This window comes from Eschrichtius robustus, chromosome 15, assembly GCF_028021215.1.
Source record: "Eschrichtius robustus isolate mEscRob2 chromosome 15, mEscRob2.pri, whole genome shotgun sequence".
Classification (NCBI taxonomy): Eukaryota; Metazoa; Chordata; class Mammalia; order Artiodactyla; family Eschrichtiidae; genus Eschrichtius; species Eschrichtius robustus.
Window position 1 is genome coordinate 29,884,733 of NC_090838.1, and position 22,552 is coordinate 29,907,284.

Genomic DNA, 22,552 nt, shown 5'->3' on the forward strand with positions numbered 1-22,552 from the left:
TTACTTTAGGTAATTGTCACTTTCTCTCCTCCCTACTTCCTCTGCTTTCTCATTTCTTTTTCTTCTCATCTCCTTTTCCTTCTTTCTATTTCTTTGGTCTACCCATGGCCCCCAGGAGCCCTTATGGACCTTGGTTAGCTCCACTGGAGGCCCTTTGGGCCAGAAAAGGTAGTACATGTTGAAAATAATTTCGCATGGGGCTTTTACAAAAGGGAAAGCAAAGATGAAAAAAAAAATAAAAATGGGACTAGTTCTTACGGATCTACTCCTCCCACCCATACATGACCATTCATTCCAAGCTAGTATTTTGTTCTCACGTACACAGTCGTATTGGGTACAATTTTATTCTGTCACTTGGCTTACCACAGCATCTTATTTCCTAAATCAAATCAAGTCTGACTCCAGACTGCCAATTGCCTAGGGCTGAGATATTAAAATTCCATCATTACAAGGGCTTGCTCCCTCCCAGCTCCAGGCATTGGAAGCCTTAGGCAATTTACAACATTCAGAGAGAGCCCCTGCATTGCTCAGTGTCAAAGCACATGTTATTCCTATAAGTTGAGTAGCTCCATTGTTTCATGAATGGTGGGATCTTGGCAAATGTGGGGAAGCCCTATGCCGAAGGTTCTACCCAGAGGGGCACCACATCAGGTACTGTTCCAAAGTGATGTTGATCCAAGGCAGCTGCTAGGGAACAGGGGCATTTCCCTTACTGGGACCTACCTGCCCACTCCCACCTTCCCTGTCTTGGAAGGTCATTTTCTCTCCATCACTCTTTGGGCTGACCAAGCCCAATCCCCTCAAACGAGGAGGCTTCCGAGCAACTAATTCCCAGAACCTTGAGGGAGAGTTGCCAGGCAACCCCTGCCCTCTCTTGCAACCCTTGAGCTCCAGAGATAGGAGAACACAAAAGTCTGACTACCTTCTTAGAATAGTAAGGGGAAAAATACAATAAGAATAAGCATAAGTTAATGTCTTAGTAAATTAACCTGCTGTATGGTGCAGGGTAAAGTTTACCATACTGTACAGAATGAGAGTTTTACCAAGTTTCTTTACAGAGGTGACTTTTTCAAGGCTCTCATTTTCCTGCTATGTTTGGGAGCCATAGATCCGATCTTACCCACAGGTACCTCACTAGTATATTTAGTCAGCTTAAACCTACTCAAGCAGTTTCTAACAAATGACCAAAACGTGGTTGCACTTTTCTTGACTGTTGAAGGCTACAAATAATGGTTGAAGGGTTTAGGTGTGTTCATAAAACACTTCTCCTAAGGCAGTCAAGATACCTTATAGATTTTAAGGATTAACTTCATTTATGTTAGATTCCACATTTGAAAAAGGCCTACTCTTCAACTCATGAAACTTTTAGCCCATACTGTAATAAACACATCATATGTTTCCCCATAAATTATGTCTACCAACAACTCTAGAACGATCCCTGTCTGGCAGAGTGTTTGTGCTAGGGAGAGAAAAGCTTTTAAGTTGTAAAATCTCCTCAATAGCTTTTCTACGTGTAAGGAAGCCCCAGAAGAGCTCCAGAAGCAATAGCCTTAGCCTAAAGTGGGGTCAGATGAGATAGTGTTACACAGGTGAGAGCTGTGATGATTAACTCCAACAATTTATTGCCTGTCCATCCTGCAAAGTCTCTGACTTCAGTGAGCACCCCATCCTGTATAAGGTAAAATAAAATTATGCAAAGGAAAGGCTTCCTGGACCCAACACCAATTGCCAACACACAAAAAACCAGTTTAGATGGCTCCTGTGTATGCTACACTTCCTCTGCTGTCTACTTACTGCACATTATTTTAAGAGCTTTTTTATACAGTCTGTCTTCTCAACTAGACCAAATAATTCGTGCTCATTAGGTATTTGTTGGACGAATTACAACAATAAAACAAAACACTGTAAAATAAAGCAAAATGTGGTAAATGCTACAAAAGAATAACAAGGGGTCTACAATAGGATTCATACTAGTTTCTTGAAGGAGCATTTAAGGTAGGATATGAAAAATAAATGGAATTGCAGAGGTAGGTGGAAGGGCTTTCGAGGTGCCCTAAGCCCAGATGTCATGGGGAAGATGGGGTCAGGAAACAGTGAGGGGCGTGACTATGTTTAAGCGTTGGGGAGTCGTGGGAGATGCAGCTGGAAGGTGGGTTAAGACTAGGCAATGCCAGTCTGAGAAGCTTTGTTTTTTGCCATTCTTTAGAGGGTGGGAACCACTGAAAGTGTTCTGAGCAGGAAATCGACATGCTGAAGACAACAGTCAGCAAGATAAACAACAGCAAGATATTCCCCACAGGCAGTGAAGCCATGTTCTGAAATATTTCCATTACATTGGAGTCTGTTGAAATAGTCTTAACTTGGGGTGAAATGTATAACCTTTAATTCACATAGTTCTCTCCAATAAGTTAACCTTAATACCATGTAAGGCATGGAAAGATTTTTGCAATCAACCTGGAAAGGGTGGATAATTCCCAGAGGTACTGCCTCAGCAGGAAGAGGTAATTGTTCTGGGACTTGGTTATTGAGTCCATTGGACACTGTTGAAGACATACAGCTCTGTGACTGTAGGATTTGGGTGTAGCAAGTGCACAGCTTCTTCACTGGGCTCACATGTCGTTAGCTATAGCAACTTGTAAGGAACCCCCAATGTTTGCTTGCTCCTTAGACACTTGGTACCAATACCAGTGTGTTCTCCACACAGATTGATGTGTGTGCCGTTTCTCACACCATGAAAAAGGAAGTGGATTAACTCTCTAGCCCTCTTTCTGGTGTGTGCATGAGAAGGGAGGTGGACTCTCTCTGTGTTGTAGATTTTCAGTTGAATAAGCTCTGCCATGGCAGTTCTCAGAAATAACAGGCAAAGAATGCAAGGAAAATTGCACTAGAAGAGTTGCCTTGCAGGTGTTTGGGATACATGCACAGATGTATACAGACACACACACAAATGCACACACACACAAACACACCCAGACAGACAACCTATTTACAAGACATATCCTATATTTACCCACTAGTGGTTGTCAGTGATCTTCAAGTTCAGAAAAGCCTCGTAGGATTAGAGTAGGGAAGCAACCATTTAACTCCTTTTCTTCAGTAATGGGAGAAGCAACCAGGTGGAGCTGGCAAAGCTCTGTGTCTGGAGCCAGAGGGTATGAGTTCAGGGCCTGGCTCTGCCACTTTCCTGGTACCTGAGCTTGAACAAATAAACTTATCTCTCTGCAAAATGAGGACAATATGCCTCTCAGGGTTTTGTAAGAGTCAAGTGAAAAAGTGTGTATTACATCCTTTCTAAATTAAAAGTAGGTTACTTTTAGGGACTTCCCTGGCGGTCCAGTGGTTAAGACTCCGAGCTTCTACTGCAGGGGGCGAAGGTTCGATCCCTGGTCAGGGAACCAGGGAACTATTCTAGCAGAGCTGATTGTTTCAGGCAACGTCACCTTCCTTTAGAGGATGACAGCAGTCTGTCAGGTGGATTACCTCACTGGTGCTGACCAGGAAATTCCAGATGGACTTGTTAAGATTACATTCCTGGGAAAGAATGAAACTGCAGTTAGGTTAGGCATTGTCTCGGTTTGGTGACGTGAGCTTTGCACGAGTGACTCTATGTTGGGCCTGTTGTCTCTCTTTTGACATTACTAACTGGGATTCTTTCTGAGATGATGAAGATGTGGAATTAGATAATGATGGTTGCACAAACTTGTGAATATACTATAAATCACTGATTGTACGCTTAAAAGGACCAATTTTATGGTATGTGAATGGTATCCCAACTTTTAAAAGTGGAATTTTCCAAAAAGAAAAAGAAAGGAAATTTCTTCTGAAAATAATATTGTGCAGTTCTGAAAAGAGTTCTAGCAAAAACAACTGTTGACACCTTGGTCACAGTGGGACTATTAATTCACCCAGTGCCCATGTGATGTGACCCCTGCTGACCCCCCAGCCCTCATCATGGACCTCCCCCAGCCCACACACTGTGCTCCAGGCACACTGGCCTCCTTTATGTTCTTCAAACCACCAAGCCCTTTCCCACATCAAGGTTTTTGCCCTGGTTCTTCTTTCTGCCTGGAAGGTCCTCCTAGACCTTTGCTGGCTGGTAACTTCTCATCATCCAAGTAACCATGGTAGGAGAGTAAATAGAGAGGAATACAGGGACCAGATCCTTTAGGGCCTTGTGGAACATACTAAAGGAGCTTGGACATTAGGGCAGCAGGAAACCAATGAAGGGTTTTAAGCAGGAGAATGATGAAATGTGATTACATTTTTTAAGTATCACATTGGCTGTTCAATGGAGAAAGGGCTGAGGCAAAGGGTGAGCAATATGGAAGGAAGAAGACAAGCTAGGAGGCTATTGTGTTAATAGTCCAGACAGGAAATGTCAGTGAACTGGACCAAGGCGAAAGCAGAGAGACATTGCAGATTTGGAAATAAAACTAGCAGGACTTGCTAATGGATGGGTTCCATTTATCCCTTCATTCATGCAGCAGACATTCTGTTGATCAGCAATGAACAAAACACACAAAAATTCCTGCCCCCATGGAGTGTATAGTCTAGTAGATGAAAGAAAATGTAACAAACTGGGACCTTGAAAAAGTAGTAGCATTTGAACAGCTGAAAGGAAAAAGGGTTCCAGGTGTAAGGAATGATACAAGCCAAGTTTGCAAGATAACATGCATTTGAAAAGTACCAGGGGCAGTATTGGCAAGCCCAGAAGTTCCATGGAGGGGACTGTGGAAAGGCCTTAAAGATTTTGGAATTTTTCCTCAAGGCAGCAGAAAGATATTGATAGCTTTTGACCAAAGATTCAACGTGGTCATCTAGCAATCACACTCCTGGGCATATAGCTGGACAAAACTATAATTCAAAAAGATAAATGCACCCCTGTGTTCATAGCAGCACTATTTACAATAGCCAAGACATGGAAACAATCTAAATGTCCATCAACAGATGAATGGTTAAAGAAGATGTGGTATGTGTATGTGTGTGTGTGTGTGTGTGTGTGTGTGTGTATATATATATAAATATAAAATGGAATACTACTCAGCCATTAAATAAAAAGAGTGAAATAATGCCATTTGCAGCAGCATGGGACCTAGAGATTATCATACTAAGTGAAGTAAGTCAGAAAGAGAAAGACAGATACCATATGATATCACTTATACGTGGAATCTAAACTATGACACAAATGAACTTATCAATGAAACAGAAACAGACTCACAGACATAGAGAACAGTTTCGTAGTTGCCAAGGAGGAGGGTGGGTGGGGGAGGGAAGGACTGGGAGTTTGGGATTAGCAGATGCAAACTATTATGTATAGAATGGATAAACAACAAGGTCCTACTGTATAGCACAAGGAACTATATTCAATATCCTGTGATAGACCATAATTGAAAAGAATATGAAAAAGAATATATATATGTATAACTGAAGCACTTTGCTGTACAGCAGAAATTAACACAACACTGTAAATCAACTATAATTTAATAAAATAAATTTTTAAAAAAGACTCAACATAGTCAAAGACTTTGTAAGAAAAATGGAAAAGAGGGACTTCCCTGGTGGTCCAGTGGTTAAGAATCTGCCTTCCAATGCAGGGGACATGGGTTCAATCCCTGGTTGGGGAACTAAGATCCCACATACCATGGGGCAACTAAGCCCACGCGCTGCAATGAAGAGCCCGCTGCAACTAAGACCCGACGCAGCCAAATAAATAAATAAATATTTTTTAAAAAAGAGAAAAAATAAAAATGGAAAAGAATGCTTTGCAAAAGAATTTGCTACCAAAGAAGGATTAACATGATCTGGTCACTGGTGTCAGGAGAAGGAAGCATTCATCTTCAGATTTTATTTGATGATCATTTTATTTCATTAAATTAACATTTTTGCATAGTTTTCTTAAAAATAGAATTTTACTCTAGTTGAATATCACAGTAGAACAAAATTAAGTTTCATATCAAAACTGTTTATGCATAAGTGCTTTTATGTTATAATAATTCTTCTCATTAACAGCCAAGAGGCAAGCTTACAATGGCCGCCTCTGATTGATGAAGAAATTTGTTTTCCCGAAGCAATGTGGCTTGCCTTGAAAGCCCCATTCACTGAAAAGATGAATGGAAAATAAGAAACAGATTATACAGTTTGATTTGGCCTCTACATCATTGGCTTATTGTGTAGGACATCACCCAATAATCACTCTGTTATTAGGTCAGGCAGAAGAACCAACTTAGAGCAGAAACATTTGCAGCTGTGCCTCTAAGATTCCAATGTTGCATGAGGATAGTGGCTCAAACAGTACCAGTTTTGCCCAGGAACACTCTGAGATCAGTACAGCAGACACATGACCTCAGTGAGCAGCATCTAAAGGTTATCCTTTCATTCTAACCATCGGGTTGCAAATAGTTCTCTTTTCCCTGTGTCTGGTGCCAAGGGCCTCTGGGAAGGAATCCTTGGCAGATTCTGAGATGCTCTAATGTGAGCTCTGTCGAGAAAATCACAACGGCCATGAGAAGGCAAGGTAACCTTGAGGAATCATATGAGGGGAAGCAGAGCAGATGGCTGAGGAATAGGTCTCTGTGCAGTTTCCACTCAAGCAGTTCTGGGCTCCCCCAGGATCTCTGTGACTTTAGCCCAGGGTTCTCTCATTTCCACCAACAAAACTCCACTCAGGAAGGAATGGAAGAGGCTCTCTTCTTGCTTTCTCCGAATGTTCCTGGGAGTAAACCTTCTTATGACTTCTAAGTTCTCCCCCAAGGTTAATAGTGGGGATGCACCATTCCCCGTCCCCTGAGTCTTATTTGCCACATCAGTGTCTTCCTGCTCCCTTCAAACCTGAGATGGACACTTCTTAAGCTGCCTTAGTTTTGACCTGTCCTCTGAAGGAAGTCTTATTTCTGCACTTTTGAGATGAAACCCAAAGAGAGATGAAAATGAACCTAGAGACCTTCAAGATGGCAGAGGAGTAAGACGTGGAGATCACCCTCCTCCCCACAAATACATCAGAAATACATCTACATGTGGAACAACTCCTACAGAACACCTACTGAACGCTGGCAGAAGACCTCAGACTTCCCAAAAGGCAAGAAACTCCCCATGTACCTGGGTAGGGCAAAAGAAAAAAGAAAAAACAGAGACAAAATAATAGGGATGGGACCTGCACCTCTGGGAGGGAGCTGTGAAGGAGAAAATGTTTCCACACACTAGGAAACCCCTTCACTGGCGGAGACGGGGGGTGGGCGGGGGGAAAGCTTTGGAGCCACAGAGGAGAGCACAGCAACAGGGGTGCAGAGGGCAAAGCGGAGAGATTCCCACACAGAGGATCGGTGCCGACCAGCACTCACCAGCCCGAGAGGCTTGTCTGCTCACCTGCCGGGGCAGGTGGGGGCTGGGAGCTGAGGCTCCGGCTTCAGAGGTCAGATCCCAGGGAGAGGACGGGGGTTGGCTGCGTGAACACAGCCTGAAGGGGGCTAGTGCGCCACAGCTAGCTGGGAGGGAGTCCGGGAAAAAGTCTGGAACTGCCTAAGAGGCAACAGACCACTGTTTCGGGGTGCGTGAGGAGAGGGGATCCAGAGCACCGCCTAAACGAGCTCCAGGGACCGGCGCAAGCCGCGGCTATCAGCACAGATCCCAGAGACGGGCATGAAACGCTAAGGCTGCTGCTACAGCCATCAAGAAGCCTGTGTGCAAGCACAGGTCACTATCCACACCGCCCCTCCTGGGATCCTGTGCAGCCCACCCCTGCCAGGGTCCTGTGATCCAGGGACAACTTCCCCGGGAGAACACACAGCGTGCCTCAGGCTGGTGCAACGTCATGCCGGCCTCTGCCGCCCCAGGCTGGCCCCGCATTCCGTACCCTCCCTCCCCCGCGGCCTGAGTGAGCCAGAGCCGCCTAATCAGCCGCTCCTTTAACCCCATCCTGTCTCAGAGAAGAACAGATGCCCTCAGGCGACCTACACACAGAGGTGGGGCCAATCCAAAGCTGAACCCCGGGAGCTGTGTGAACAAAGAAGAGAAAGGGAAATCTCTCCATGCAGCCTCAGGAGCAGCAGATTAAACCTCACAGTCAACCTGATGTATGCTGCATCTGTGGAATACCTGATAGAGAACGGATCATCCCAAAATTGAGGTGGTGGACTTTGGGGGCAACTGTAGACTTGGGGTTTGCTTTCTGCATCTAATTTGTTTCTGGTTTTATGTTTATCTTAGTTTAGTATTTAGAGTTTATTATCATTGGTAGATCTGTCTGTTGATTTGGTTGCTCTCTCCTTTTTCTTTTTTATATATACTTTTTTTTTCCTTTTTCTCTTTTTGTGCGTGTGTATGTGTATGCTTCTTTGTGTGATTTCGTCTGTATAGCTTTGCTTTTACCATTTGTCCTAGAGTTCTGTCTGTCCATTTTTTGTTTGTTTGTTTGTTTTTTATTACTTTTTAATTTTTAATAATTTTTTATTTTAGTAACTTTATTTTATCCTTTCTTTCTTTCTTTCCTTCCTCCATCCTTCCTTCCTCCCTTCCTTCCTTCCTTCCTTCCTTCCTTCTTTCTTTCTTTCTTTCTCCCTTTTCTTCTGAGCCATGTGGCTGACAGGGTCTTGGTGCTCTGCCTGGGTATCAGGCTGGTGCCTCTGAGGTGGGAGAGCTGAGTTCAGGACACTGGTCCACCAGAGACCTCCTGGCTTCACATAATATCAAACAGCGAAAGCTTTCCCAGAGATCTCCATCTCAATGCTAAGACCCGGCTCCACTCAACAACCAGCAAGCTACAGTGCTGGACACCCTATGCCAAACAACTAGCAAGACAGGAACACAACTCCACCCAGTAGCAGAGTGGCTGGCTAAAATCATAATAAGGTCACAGACACCCCAAAACACACCACCAGATGCAGCCCTGCCCACCAGAAAGACAAGATCCAGCCTCATGCACCAGAACATAGGCACCAGTCCTCTCCACCAGGAAGCCTACAACTCACTGAACCAACCTAACCCACTGGGGGCAGACACCAAAAACAACGGGAACTACGAACCTGCAGCCTGCGAAAAGGAGACCCCAAACACAGTAAGTTAAGCAAAATGAGAAGACACAGAAACACACAGCAGAGGAAGGAGCAAGGTAAAAACCCACCAGGCCAAACAAATGAAGAGGAAATAGGCAGTCTACCTGAAAAAGAATTCAGAGTAATGATAGTAAAGATGATCCAAAATCTTGGAAATAGAATGGAGAAAATACAAGAAACGTTTAACAAGGACCTAGAAGAACTAAAGAGCAAACAAACAATGATGAACAAGACAATAAATGAAATGAAAAATTCTCTAGAAGGAATCAATAGCAGAATAACTGAGGCAAAGAACGGATAAGTGACCTGGAAGATAAAATAGTGGAAATAACTACTGCAGAGCAGAATTTTAAAAAAAGAATGAAAAGAATGGAAGACAGTCTCAGAGACCTCTGGGACAACATTAAATGCACCAACATGCAAATTATAGGGGTCTCAGAAAAAGAAGAGAAAAAGAAAGGGACTGAGAAAATATTTGAAGAGATTAGAGTTGAAAACTTCCCTAATATGAGAAAGGAAATAGTCAATCAAGTTCAGGAAGCACAGAGAGTCCCATGCAGGATAAATCCAAGGAGAAACACGCCAAGACACATATTAATCAAGCTATCAAAAATTAAATACAAAGAAAAAATATTAAAAGCAGCAAGGGAAAAGCAACAAATAACATACAAGGGAATCCCCATACAGTTAACAGCTGATCTTTCTGCAAGCCAGAAGGGAGTGGCAGGACATACTTAAAGTGATGAAAGGGAAAAACCTACAACCAAGAATACGCTATACAGCAAGGATCTCATTCAGATCTGACAGAGAAATTAAAACCTTTACAGATAAGCAAAAGCTAAGAGAATTCAGCACCACCAAACCAGCTTTACAACAAATGCCGAAGGAACTTCTCTAGGCAGGAAACACAAGAGAAGGAAAAGACCTACAATAACAAACACAAAATAATTGAGAAAATGGTAATAGGAACATACATATCGATAACTACCTTAAATGTAAATGGATTAAATGATCCAACCAAAAGACACAGACTGGCTGAATGGATACAAAAACAAGACCCGTATATATGCTGTCTACAAGAGACCCACTTCAGACCTAGGGACACATACAGACTGAAAGTGAGGGGATGGAAAAAGATATTCCATGCAAATGGAAATCAGAAGGAAGCTGTAGTGGCAATTCTCATATCAGACAAAACAGACTTTAAAGACTATTACAAGATACAAAGAAGGACACTACATAATGATCAAGGGATGAATCCAAGAAGAAGATATAACAATTTTAAATCTTTATGCACCCAACATAGGAGCACCTCAATACAAAAGGCAAATGCTAACAGCCATACAAGGGGAAATCAACAGTAACACAATAATAGTAGGGGACTTTAACACCCCACTTTCACCAATGGACAGATCATCCAAAACAAAAATAAATAAGGAAACACAAGCTTTAAATGATACATTAAACAAGATAGACTTAATTGATATTTATAAGACATTCCATCCAAAACTACAGAATACACTTTCTTCTCAAGTGCTCATGGAACATTCTCCAGGATAGATCATATCTTGGGTCACAAATCAAGCCTTGGTAAATTTAAGAACATTGAAATCGTATCAAGTATCTTTTCCAAACACAATGCTATGAGACTAGATATCAACTACAGGAAAAAATCTGTAGAAAATACAAACAGATGGAGTCTAAACAATACATTACTAAATAACCAAGAGATCACTGAAGAAATCAAAGAGGAAATTTAAAAATACCTAGAAACAAATGACAATGAAAACACAATGACCCAAAACCTATGGGATGCAGCAAAAGCAGTTCTAAGAGGGAAGTTTATAGAAATACAATCCTACCTCAAGAAACAAGAAACACCTCAAATAAACAGCCTAACCTTACACCTAAAGCAATTAGAGAAAGAAGAACAAAAAAACCCCAAAGTTAGCAGAAGGAAAGCAGTCATAAAGATCAGATCAGAAAAAAATGAAAAAGAAATGAAGGAAACAATAGCAAAGATCAATAAAACTAAAAGCTGGTTCTTTGAGAAGATAAACAAAATTCATAAACCATTAGCCAGACTCATCAAGAAAAAAAGGGAGACAACTCAAATCAATAGAATTAGAAATGAAAAAGGAGAAGTAACAACTGTCACTGCAGAAATACAAAGGCTCATGAGAGATTTCTACAAGCATCTTTATGCCAATAAAAAGGACAACCTGGAAGAAATGGACAAATTCTTAGAAAAGCACAACCTTCTGAGACTGAACCAGGAAGAAATAGAAAATATAAACAGACCAATCACAAGCACTGAAATTGAGACTGTGATTAAAAATCTTTCAACAAACAAAAGTCCAGGACCAGATGGCTTCATAGGCGAATACTATCAAACATTTAGAGAGGAGCTAACACCTTTCCTTCTCAAACTCTTCCAAAATATAGCAAAAGGAGGAATACTCCCAAACTCATTCTACGAGGCCACGATCACCCTGATGACAAAACCAGACAAAGATGTCACACAAAAAAAGAAAACTACAGACCCATATCACTGATGAACATAGATGCAAAAATCCTCAACAAAAGATTATCAAACAGAATCCAATAGCACATTAAAGGGATCATACACCATGATCAAGTGGGGTTTATCTCAGGAATGCAAGGATTCTTCAATATACACAAATCAATCAATATGATAAACCATATTAACAAACAGAAGGAGAAAAACCATATGATCATCTCAATAGATGCAGAAAAAGCTTTTGACAAAATTCAACACCCATTTATGATAAAAACCCTCCAGAAAGTAGGCATAGAGGGAACCTACCTCAATATAATAAAGGCCATATATGACAAACCCACAGCCAACATCGTTCTCAATGGTGAAAAACTGAAACCATTTCCTCCAAGATCAGGAACAAGACAAGGTTGTCCACTCTCACCACTATTATTCAACATAGTTGTGGAAGTTTTAGCCACAGCAATCAGAGAAGAAAAAGAGATAAAAGGAATCCAAATCAGAAAAGAAGAAGTAAAGCTGTCACTGTTTGCAGATGACATGATACTATACATAGAAAATCCTAAAGATGCTACCAGAAAACTACTAGAGCTAATCAATGAATTTGGTTAAGTAGCAGGATACAAAATTAATGCACAGAAATCTCTTCCATTCCTATACACTAATGATGGAAAATCTGAAAGAGAAATTAAGGAAACACTCCCATTTACCACTGCAACAAAAAGAATAAAATACCTAGGAATAAACCTACCTAAGGAGACAAAAGACCTGTATGCAGAAAACTATAAGACACTGATGAAAGAAACTAAAGATGATACAAACAGATGGAGAGATAGACCATGTTCTTGGATTGGAAGAATCAACATTGTGAAAATGACTATACTACCCAAAGCAATCTACAGATTCAGTGTAATCTCTATCAAACTACCAATGGCATTTTTCACAGAACTAGAACAAAAAGTTTCACAATTTGTATGGAAACACAAAAGACCCCAAATAGCCAAAGCAATCTTGAGAAAGAAACACGGAGCTGGAGGAATCAGGCTCCTGGACTTCAGACTCTACTACAAAGCTACAGTAATCAAGACAGTATGGTACTGGCACAAAAACAGAAATATAGATCAATGGAACAGGATAGAAAGCCCAGAGATAAACCCACGCACATATAGTCAACTTACCTTTGATAAAGGAGGCAAGAATATACAATGGAGAAAAGACAGCCTCTTCAATAAGTGGTGCTGGGCAAACTGGACAGCTACATGTAAAAGAATGAAATTAGAACACTCCCTGACACCATACATAAAAATAAACTCAAAATGGATTAAAGACCTAAATGTAAGGCCAGACACTATCAAATTCTTAGAGGAAAACATAGGCAGAACACTCTACGACATAAATCACAGCAAGATCCTTTTTGACCCACCTCCTAGAGAAATGGAAATAAAAACAAAAATAGACAAATGGGACCTAATGAAACTTAAAAGCTTTTGCACAGCAAAGGAAACCATAAACAAGACGAAAAGACAACCCTCAGAATGGGAGAAAATATTTGCAAACGAAGCAACTGACAAAGGATTAATCTCCAAAATATACAAGGAGCTCATGCAGCTCAATATCAAAAAAACCAAACAACCCAATCCAAAAATGGGCAGAAGACCTAAATAGACATTTCTCCAAAGAAGATATACAGATTTCCAACAAACACATGAAAGGATGCTCAACATCACTAATCATTAGAGAAATGCAAATCAAAACTACAATGAGGTATCACCTCACACTGGTCAGAATGGCCATCATCAAAAAGTCTACAAACAATAAATGCTGGAGAGGGTGTGGAGAAAAGGAAACCCTCTTACACTGTTGGTGGGAATGTAAATTGATACAGCCACTATGGAGAACAGTATGCAGATTCCTTAAAAAACTGAAAACAGAACTAGCATACTACCCAGCAATCCCACTACTGGGCATATACCCTGAGAAAACCATAATTCAAAAAGTGTCATGTACCACAATGTTCATTGCAGCTCTATTTACAATAGCCAGGACATGGAAGCAACCTAAGGGTCCACCGACAGATGGATGGATAAAGAAGATGTGGCATATATATACAATGGAATATTACTCAGCCATAAAAAGAAATGAAATGGAGGTATTTGTAATGAGGTGGATGGAGTTAGAGTCTGTCATACAGAGTGAAGTAAGTCAGAAAGAGAAAAACAAATACTGTATGCTAAGACATATATATGGAATCTAAGGGGAAAAAAAATGGTCATGAAGAACCTAGTGGCAAGATGGGAATAAAGACACAGACCTACTAAAGAATGGACTTGAGGATATGGGGAGGGGGAGGGGCGAGATGTGACAGGGTGAGAGAGTGTCATGGACATATATACACTACCAAATGTAAAATAGATAGCTAGTGGGAAGCAGCCACATAGCACAGGGAGATCAGCTCGGTGCTTTGTGACCGCCTGGGGGGGTGGGATGGGGAGGGTGGGAGGGAGGGAGATGCAGGAGGGAGGAGATATGGGAACGTGTGTATATGTGTAGCTGATTCACTTTGTTATAAAGCAGAAACTAACACACCATTGTGAAGCAATTATACTTCAATAAAGATGTTTAAAAAAAAAAATGAATTCATTGGGGGACAGATGGATTGAGAGTTTGGGGTTAGCAGATGCAAACTATTATATATAGGATGGATAAACAACAAGGTCCTACTATACAGCACAGGGAACTAAATTCAATATCCTGTGATAAACCATAATGGAAAAGTATGAGAAAGAATGCATATATATTTAACTGAGTCACTTTGCTGTACAGCAGAAATTAACATTGTAAATCAACTGTACTTCAATAAAAAACTGACTCTGCACCCAAAAAAAAAAAAAAAAAAGAAAGAGAAAAACAAATACTGTATGCTAACACATATATATAGCATCTAAAAAAAAAATGGTTCTGAAGAAACTAAGGGCTGGATAGGAATAAAGACACAGACATAGAGAGTGGACTTGTGGACACGGGGAGGGGGAAGGGTAAGCTGGGACGAAGTAAGAGAGTGGCAAGGACATATATACACTACCAAATGTAAAATAGATAGCCAGTGGGAAGCAGCCGCATAGCACAGGGAGATCAGCTGAGTGCTCTGTGACCACCTAGAGGGGTGGGATAGGGAGGGTGGGAGGGAGATGCAAGAGGGAGGAGATACGGGGATACATGTATAGGTATAGCTGATTCATTTGTTATAAAGCAGAAACTAACACACCATTGTGGAGCAATTATACTCCAATAAAGATGTCAAAAAAAAAAAAGAGAGAGAGAAAGAAAATGAACCTATACGACAGAAGAGAAAGAGAGAGAAAAGGAAGACCTAAGCTGTAAGATGGAATAGTTCAAATGTATTCAGAGTAAATGCAAAGATAAATCATTTCGGCTTTAAGTGGATGGGTGGAAGATTCCTGGAAGGTTATAAGAAAACAGACTACTTCACAAATAACTGAGAAAATACTGTAAAAGAATAAATCGTGGTTTCCATATACTCAAAGAAAAGCAGCCAAAAAAGATGCAGACGCTGCTTCTTGCCAGCTGGATTTAGACATTACACTTTCCAATGATTTTGGCAATTACTCTGAAATTGTAATTAGCTCACTCTCTCCAGCTGAATTTTCTGTACAAATTGAACAAATATTTGACCTTTAGCCAACTTTGTCATTGTACCCTGTTCTTCCAAAGTGCATGAGCATATGTGCTTGATATCATTTTACAGCCCCCCACCCCGTGGGATGAGCTAATTCACCAAGTTTTCTAATCCAGCTGGGTGCAGATAAAGCAGCAGATCTTATTTAAGGGCTTGCCCAGGCCTTTGTAAAAACAAGACAAAGCAAAAAGAAAAACAAAAAACAAATTCCCCCTACAGGAAGGGGCGGGGTGGGGAGGGGTGGGAATTGATTAGCCGGAAGCAAAATATTCCCATGCGACACTTTTCCCCTTGTCTTTTTAAACCAACTATTTCATGGAAAATTCTACTGCATCTGCACCTTTCTTGCAATAGGTTGGATCATTGTATGACACTCATGCAATAAGCTTCTAGATAGAGCTAGTTTACAACTCCAGAAGAGTTGGGTTGGCCTACCAGGAGATCCAAACTCTCAGGGTGACAAAGTCACATCCAAATTGAATCCCAGGTCACAGAGCTCGTCCCTTCCTATTTCACGTAACTAAGAGCTGAGAAGGAATGCTTCCATTTTCTTTACATCTAAGGGAGGAGATGCATTCGGGAGTGGGGCAGTGATCTGTGGAAGGGAGGAGAGCTGAAAGCATTTAGTTACACCCAGTGATCCAACAATTAACTAATTTAAGGAGAGACTACACAGGCATCTTCAGTCCCAAAACTGGCATTTTAGAACAATAATCCAAGACTCAAAATAGTCAATGCAGCCTTGAGTATCAGGGTTTAAAAGAATGAAAGATAAAAAGAAAATAACTTTGGAGAGGAAGCAGCCTGTGGTGGGAAGAACGAAACCACAAAACCATTTTAAGCGCAGCGCTTCCCTCCCTAATGTGGACCACAAATTGTTTTAGCCTGTGATCACACTCAGCCCTCGGGCTCCCAGGAGAAAGACTTCCATGCTGGCCCAGCCCTGCGTGGCCAAGATTGTCTGGGAGGGGTGTTAGGAAAAGAGCAGGAGTTCTAACTTTAGTTCTCTCTCCAGTCTGAATGAAATGCAACTCTGCTCCATTCAGATACATAAGGGTTAAAAAAAAAAAAAGTGCATTTTGGATACAGCTGGAAGCTATTAACAACTCTGAGACCATCTCAGTAACCCAGTTAGAGGATGGGTGGCCTGGCAGAGATCCTGAATCCATGTTTGTAATCACAGGCTCTTACCACTGGGCGGGGCTTTCTTTCTACCTCCCACCCAGTGGAGACATCCCCTCTTCAACTCTTCAGTCCCTGCTTGCATACTTCCAGCCCCTTCCTTCAAGGGCAACTTCATTTACTAGAAAGTTCTTTTTGGCAAAAAATGCCTCCATAGAAAATCTCCCCCTTAGTTCTAGCTCAGTCCTCTGATGTCATAGCACACGACAGTCCTACGTGTGAAGACAGCTATATTTGCCTCCAAATGCTCGCCTTCTTATGGCCAAACACCCCATCTCCGCCAGGCAGCCCTCCCATCTGGTGGTTTCCAGATCCCTCCTGAGCCTGCTTACTCTTTGAATAGTGCTTATGTTTCAGAGTCCCTTCTAGAGGATCTATTCCTAGCTCCCAGACATCAATATAGGATCCTCTAGGAGACCTTTTCATTCAGGAGTTTTTGAGGGAAATTTTTTTCAGGGAAGATGCAGCCACACCCCCTTTTAGGTACTGCCACTAGAGCATCTACACTGTCTCATCCCTAAGCACGCTTCGGGCTCCAGCAGCCTTGCCTAGTGAATGCTGCTAGCCTGTCAATGGCGTCACCAAGCCGGAGAGGAGGGAGGACAGAATGAATGAGCTTCCCCTGGATGCCTAGCAGGGCAGTCCCCCAGCTTTCCACCGAGTGTGGAGGCGGATGAGGAAAGATCACTCCCATCTTGACCCTGGAGCTAGGACCCAGCCTCTAGGACCGAGACAAAAGATCACTTTCATTATCTATCTCCCCTGTCCAAACACCCTCCATCGAGTCCCACCTCCCGCGCAGAACACAAGCACTCAAGCCTCCTTCACCTGTCCCAGCCCTGCCCATCCCCAGGCTCCCCACAGGCTCCAGCCCGGGGCCTCTGCTGCAGCAGCCCACCTTGTCCCGGCTGGTCCCGACGCAAGGCCCATGCTCTCTCGCTTGCCCTTTCCGAATACCTTTCTTCCTCCTGCGAGGTTTTCTGAGAGTTTCCTCTTTTCCTGGGCTAGCTCCAGAGCAACTGAAAAACCAGTATTCTCTAATCGCGGACTCAGGCTGACGTTTCTGACCACTGGAGGCAGGTCTTTTCCCAGCGTTCTCTTCTTCAATTAATTAATTGTTCGAATAAGCACAGGAATGAGCCTCTTGTTCTTGCTCTCAGCAGGTTAAGTGCAGTGGATGGTGATTGCTCTTTTGGTCTGAGGAGTGTCCTAATTACCTCTTTGCTTTCATTATACGGAGGGGATCCAGGGTCAGCTCAGGCTCTGGCTTTCAGAGATTAAGTAAATGAATAGTTATGACCTAACAGTCACCCCATATATAAGCTGATACCACAAGGTGTAATCTTGACCTCATTTTGCATTCCCAGCTGTGCCTCAGATCAACTGTGATGTGAGAGCTGGAAAGATAATCAAACCCGAGTTCATTGTGAAATGTCCAGCAGGATGCCAAGACCCCAGGTACCACGTTTATGGCACTGACGTCTATGCATCCTACTCCAGCGTGTGTGGCGCTGCGGTTCACAGGTGGGTAGCACTGAGCTTCTTAAGCATGAGCAATCGGGGTGTGGGCAGGGAGCCCCCGGTGCAGGGTTGCCTGATTAGCAAGCAAGAACAAACAAACTTAATGGAGCACCCATTAAGTATTTATCTGGCAGCCCTATCCCACGGGGTGACCCAGAATCTGTGCATGGTCCTGGATCTCCTTTCAGATCTCTCTGGAAAGGAGGACTGACTTCTCTTTACACCTTAATGGGTGGGGGTGGGAGGGAAAATCCTACTCTTCTGTGTTCATAATGAGGAAACCAAAGTTCTTGATGATGTAAAGCATTTTTATTTTTACCTGTATGCGCTGAGCAAGGAGATAACAGGGACATGACTAAGGAAGGCCCAGAAGTTTAGAGAAGAAATGTCACAGCTCCAGTTGATGACCTGGAGACAAATAGGAACAGGAAAAGTGAGAAGGAGGGTGACAGGGGGTCCTGCCTGGTCAGCCGTTGATGGGGGATCCGGGAAGGAGGACAGGAGGCATGACATGCTTTGGACCACGTCACTGCCTAAATGAGGAAAGGCAATAGCGACCTTCACAGAAGCCTCACACCTCTTTTGCTTAGGCTTAGAGCCAAAACCCAGGGAAATGCATGTTTGCTTAATATCTTTGATAATGGGTATGTGTCAAGCACTCCACCTGTGTTATCTAATTCGGCCCTCACCATTGCCCTGTGCAGTATCTACCACCGTTGTTGTCGACCTCTTAAAGGTGAAGAGAGGTTGAATAGCCTTTCTAAAGCCACACCGTTAAAAAGTATCCGAGTGGGGATTGGAACTCAAGTCCAGCCCCCCCACTTCTATTCACCAGCCAGCACTACTTTGAGATATGGCTCAAAGTCAGTGGTTGGCTGCTGGATACTGATGAAGTTTCTCAATTATTCAGGCTTCCGGTATCTTCTTCCTTTTCTTTACTTGCATGCCAGTCACTTGATTGTTCAGTTGTATCTCCGCCAGAGAGAGGGGAGACATAAAACTCATTCCTTTTCAAGGTCTCTAGTCAGTAGCCTCTCTGAAATTTGGGGAAGAAGTAAAAAAAAAAAAAAAATCTATGCCTAAAATAAGATTTAAGACTTACTAATAGACTTCGTCAGCCATACTCTTTTCCCCATCAGCCAAAGAGATGAACAGCCACCTGATTTTTCAATGGGAGTGGGAATACAAAAGCTCTACTAAGGATATATAGAGGAATGTTAAAGAACAAAACACCAAATGCTGTGCCTTAACTCCAAACTGTGTAATAAAAATATTTTGTTTTCACTCTGAAATCAATTTTGTGCATCAAGTTGATATGCAGATCTACACGTGAACATGTGCATGCCTCCACACAATCACTTGTACGCATATGCATGCCTCCCACATGTGCTAGAACACACATGTGCGTGCTCACACACACCCTGACACACACATGTGCATGCCAATACAGCTCCGCCAACACCATTAGCACGCTCCTGTCTGTGTCTGTGTAGACACTGACATATGTTACAGAGGCCGAGCCCGTCTTAAGGCTGCCTGTATTTTTCCAACTGTGGTCTGAGATGGTTGGCACTTGCTTCGTCTGGCATTTGCTGGCTCTCTCTTAACTTTCCTTGGTCCTGTGAGGTACAGAGCCACACAAGTTAATGTGAGCTCACCAAGATGTCATCATAATGACAGTAACCCCTTACACTGAGATCCTCTCCTTCTAGCATCATCTCAGCCCTATGAGGCTGCTGCTAGCATCCCCAGTTGTTAGAAGAGGAAGGGAGGCATAGGGAAGTTAATTAAGTTGCTAGTTAGTTGCACATCCAGGACTAGAACTTGTGTCCCCTGACTTCCAGCCCTGAGCCCAGGTGATACATTTACATAAGAACTGAGAGGACGTGAGGACGTGATGGGGCGGTCAGAGTTGGGAAAGGGTTTTATGACGAACGGACACACCTCTAGAGAGAAATTAAGAAGGGCATTGACAAGGACCAGGACTCAGCAATCCCAGCATTTGGGTTGGAGCATAGGAACTATCTGGCAAGAATATAGATCAGGGGGGAGGGACAGAGGAGAAGAGTCTGACTGTTTCAAGAAACAAGATTCGCTGCTGGAGCAATGGAATGCCTTGTAGCTTCCTGGACCAGTGACTGATACTGTAGGAAACTGTTTGGAAAGAAGGAGTCACTATCCATAAGGAGGAGGTATAGAGGTCTTAAGGGAAAACAGATAGGAATTTTGGATAATACCAGTTCCGTTTTTCACAAACAGAAGGAGTCTGTTTTTAGAAGGCAGGATTTAAGACAGAAAATAGAGTGGAAAATGTGTGAAGGACCTCCCATCACTGTCCTGCCAGAGTCCCCCTGCAGTCAGAACTGGGAAACTGGAGAGAGCACACTTTGGTTTCGAAATTCAGATTTAGCTTAAAGGATTTAAATTTCATACAAAGTATGACAATCAGATGCCTTATTATGAGTGATCCCCTTGATTCTTTCAAACCAAAGGGATAATGAACATATTTGAGGCATCATATTTTGGCTCAATCTTATCCTGAACTAATTTCTGTGTTTAAAGTGGGACCAAGGCCTGGAGAGAGGGGAGAGTTCTCTGAGATGGGACAACGAAGAGGCCATCTCCATGCAGAGCATGGATTTCTGACCAGATGCCCACCTTGAGAATGGCAGCCATTCAAAACCTGCCTCGTTGTGGGCAGTCCCTTTTCTCTGAGCCACGAAGCTGACCCTCAGATTATCCCAGTGCCCTGGTACCAGGGTCAGGGAGGAGGTGAACCTCAAAGCCATGTTCAGCATCATGCAGTGTGTCTGAGGAATGCGAAGGAGTGGAACTGGTTTTGTTCTTTGAGAGAATATATAGGAAGTGCCTCCACCTCAATGAGGGTACACATGAGGTCGCATTTATATAAATTCTCCAAACTACCATGGCTCTGAGCCCCCATCTGCTTCATAAGTACAACCACAGCCTTTCAGGCTCTCTCCCTCCTCTGGTATCTCCTGTGGTGAACAAGCATCCGGTGCATTCCTCCCCTGGGATTTCTGTCGCCTCCTGGAGTTGATAGACCACTGACTGCCCCAGGATCTGCCCTCCTCTAGGACAATGTGTGGGAACGTGCACGGCCTCCAGTGAAGTCCATTCACAAGGCATCACTCTCTTCTGCAACAGGAAAATCTCATGAGAAGACAAGAGTTCTGTTTCCATGCCTTTCCCAAAGTCTGGGTTTTGGGTCTTATATCACTGTCACAAGGGATCTCAGCCTCCCCGTCCAGCCTGAGAACCCCCTGGGCCCACCCCATTCCCTTTAAACAGCCTGAGCAAAGGGAAGCTCAGCCCCTCTTTCCACTCTGAGTGGCAGCTACAGCGCTTCTGACTTTTAAACAAGAATGAGTGCACGAACATTTCCTCAATACAATGGAGTATAAATCCAGGGGCAGAATAATTTCTCCAGGGGGGAAGTAAAAAGATAAGAGCTATTTCTGTTTCCCCCACTTATCAGTTAGGGACCATGGGATAATCGGGGTAATTTTTTAAAAAATAATCTGTATTTTCAGCCTATGACAGTGGTGTGGTGGTAAAGGTTCACCAACCAGCCCTCCTAAGTGGAGGGCTGGGGAGTGCTGATTTACCAACATCTGTGGCATAAATACTCCCACTGTGGCTGATTTCAAACTACCATTGTGAAATGAACCGGCACAATCCTGAAGCCTAACTGGCTTTCCCAAGCCAGCATGAGTGGTGTCCGCACACCGACAGGCCTTCTAATGCAGAAGCAAAACCACTGTCTTCCCATAAGAAAATTTCTAATCTAGTTGGGAGACAAAGTTAACTCAAGGAATTTTTAGGAAGTAGCACAAGACCACATAAAATCAGAGTCTCAATGGAAAGACAAGATTCGAAGGCACTGTTAGGAAGGGGCATAGCAAAGTCATGGAGAAGGAGGTGTTGGAGAGAAGGCACAGGTTCTCCAGAGCAAAGAACAGCATGAACAGAGCCACAGGAGCGGGAATCAAGTGGGCCGTCAGGAGAGAAGAGGCCGGCCACGCTGCAGCTGGGAGAAGTGAGGGGTCCTGACTGAGAGCTGCCTGGAGAAGGGCAGGCAGGGTTGCAAAGACATGATGGAGGGATGAGGACTTGGTGTTGGGAGATGCCCATGGCTTTTGAACCCTGAGAGGCAACTGTGACCAAGTGGGGCAAACCCAGTGTTCCAGGTCATTTAGACCTGGGTTCAAATCCCTACCTTGCAATTTAGAAGTTACGAAATCTGGAGTGAGTCCCTCGACCTGTCTAAGCCTGTCTCTGTGAAGTGGGAATAACAGCATTCCCTCTGCTCCACAGCCAGTAGGTTTGCTAGGAGAACTCAGTGAGATCCATTAGTGGGGATGATTCTAAAGCAATTAAGGGCTTTACATGTCAAGTATTATTATCACTTTCTTTCCAAGTTGTTGGGAAGTTGAGTGTTGAAAGTTGTTGACTCACCATGAAGGTGGGAGGGCAGGAAATGGCAACGCTCATTCCTGTAGGGAAGGAAGGGTGTTGATGGGAACAAATCTAAGAACTTTTTTAGCTCCCCTGTGCTGTAGATTA

At 43.1% G+C, this 22,552-nt stretch overlaps 2 protein-coding genes across 2 annotated transcripts in view; both read left to right on the forward strand.

The window, feature by feature from the left end:
• LOC137778181 (annexin A2-like) overlaps positions 1-22,552 on the forward strand; it is a 368,470-nt gene that overhangs the window by 203,358 nt on the left and 142,560 nt on the right.
• VIT (vitrin) overlaps positions 1-22,552 on the forward strand; it is a 95,960-nt gene that overhangs the window by 13,302 nt on the left and 60,106 nt on the right. The window contains exon 3 of the mRNA XM_068564153.1: positions 17,812-17,968. Coding sequence (XP_068420254.1) covers positions 17,812-17,968 — 157 coding nt within the window. The remainder of the gene's footprint in view (positions 1-17,811; positions 17,969-22,552) is intronic.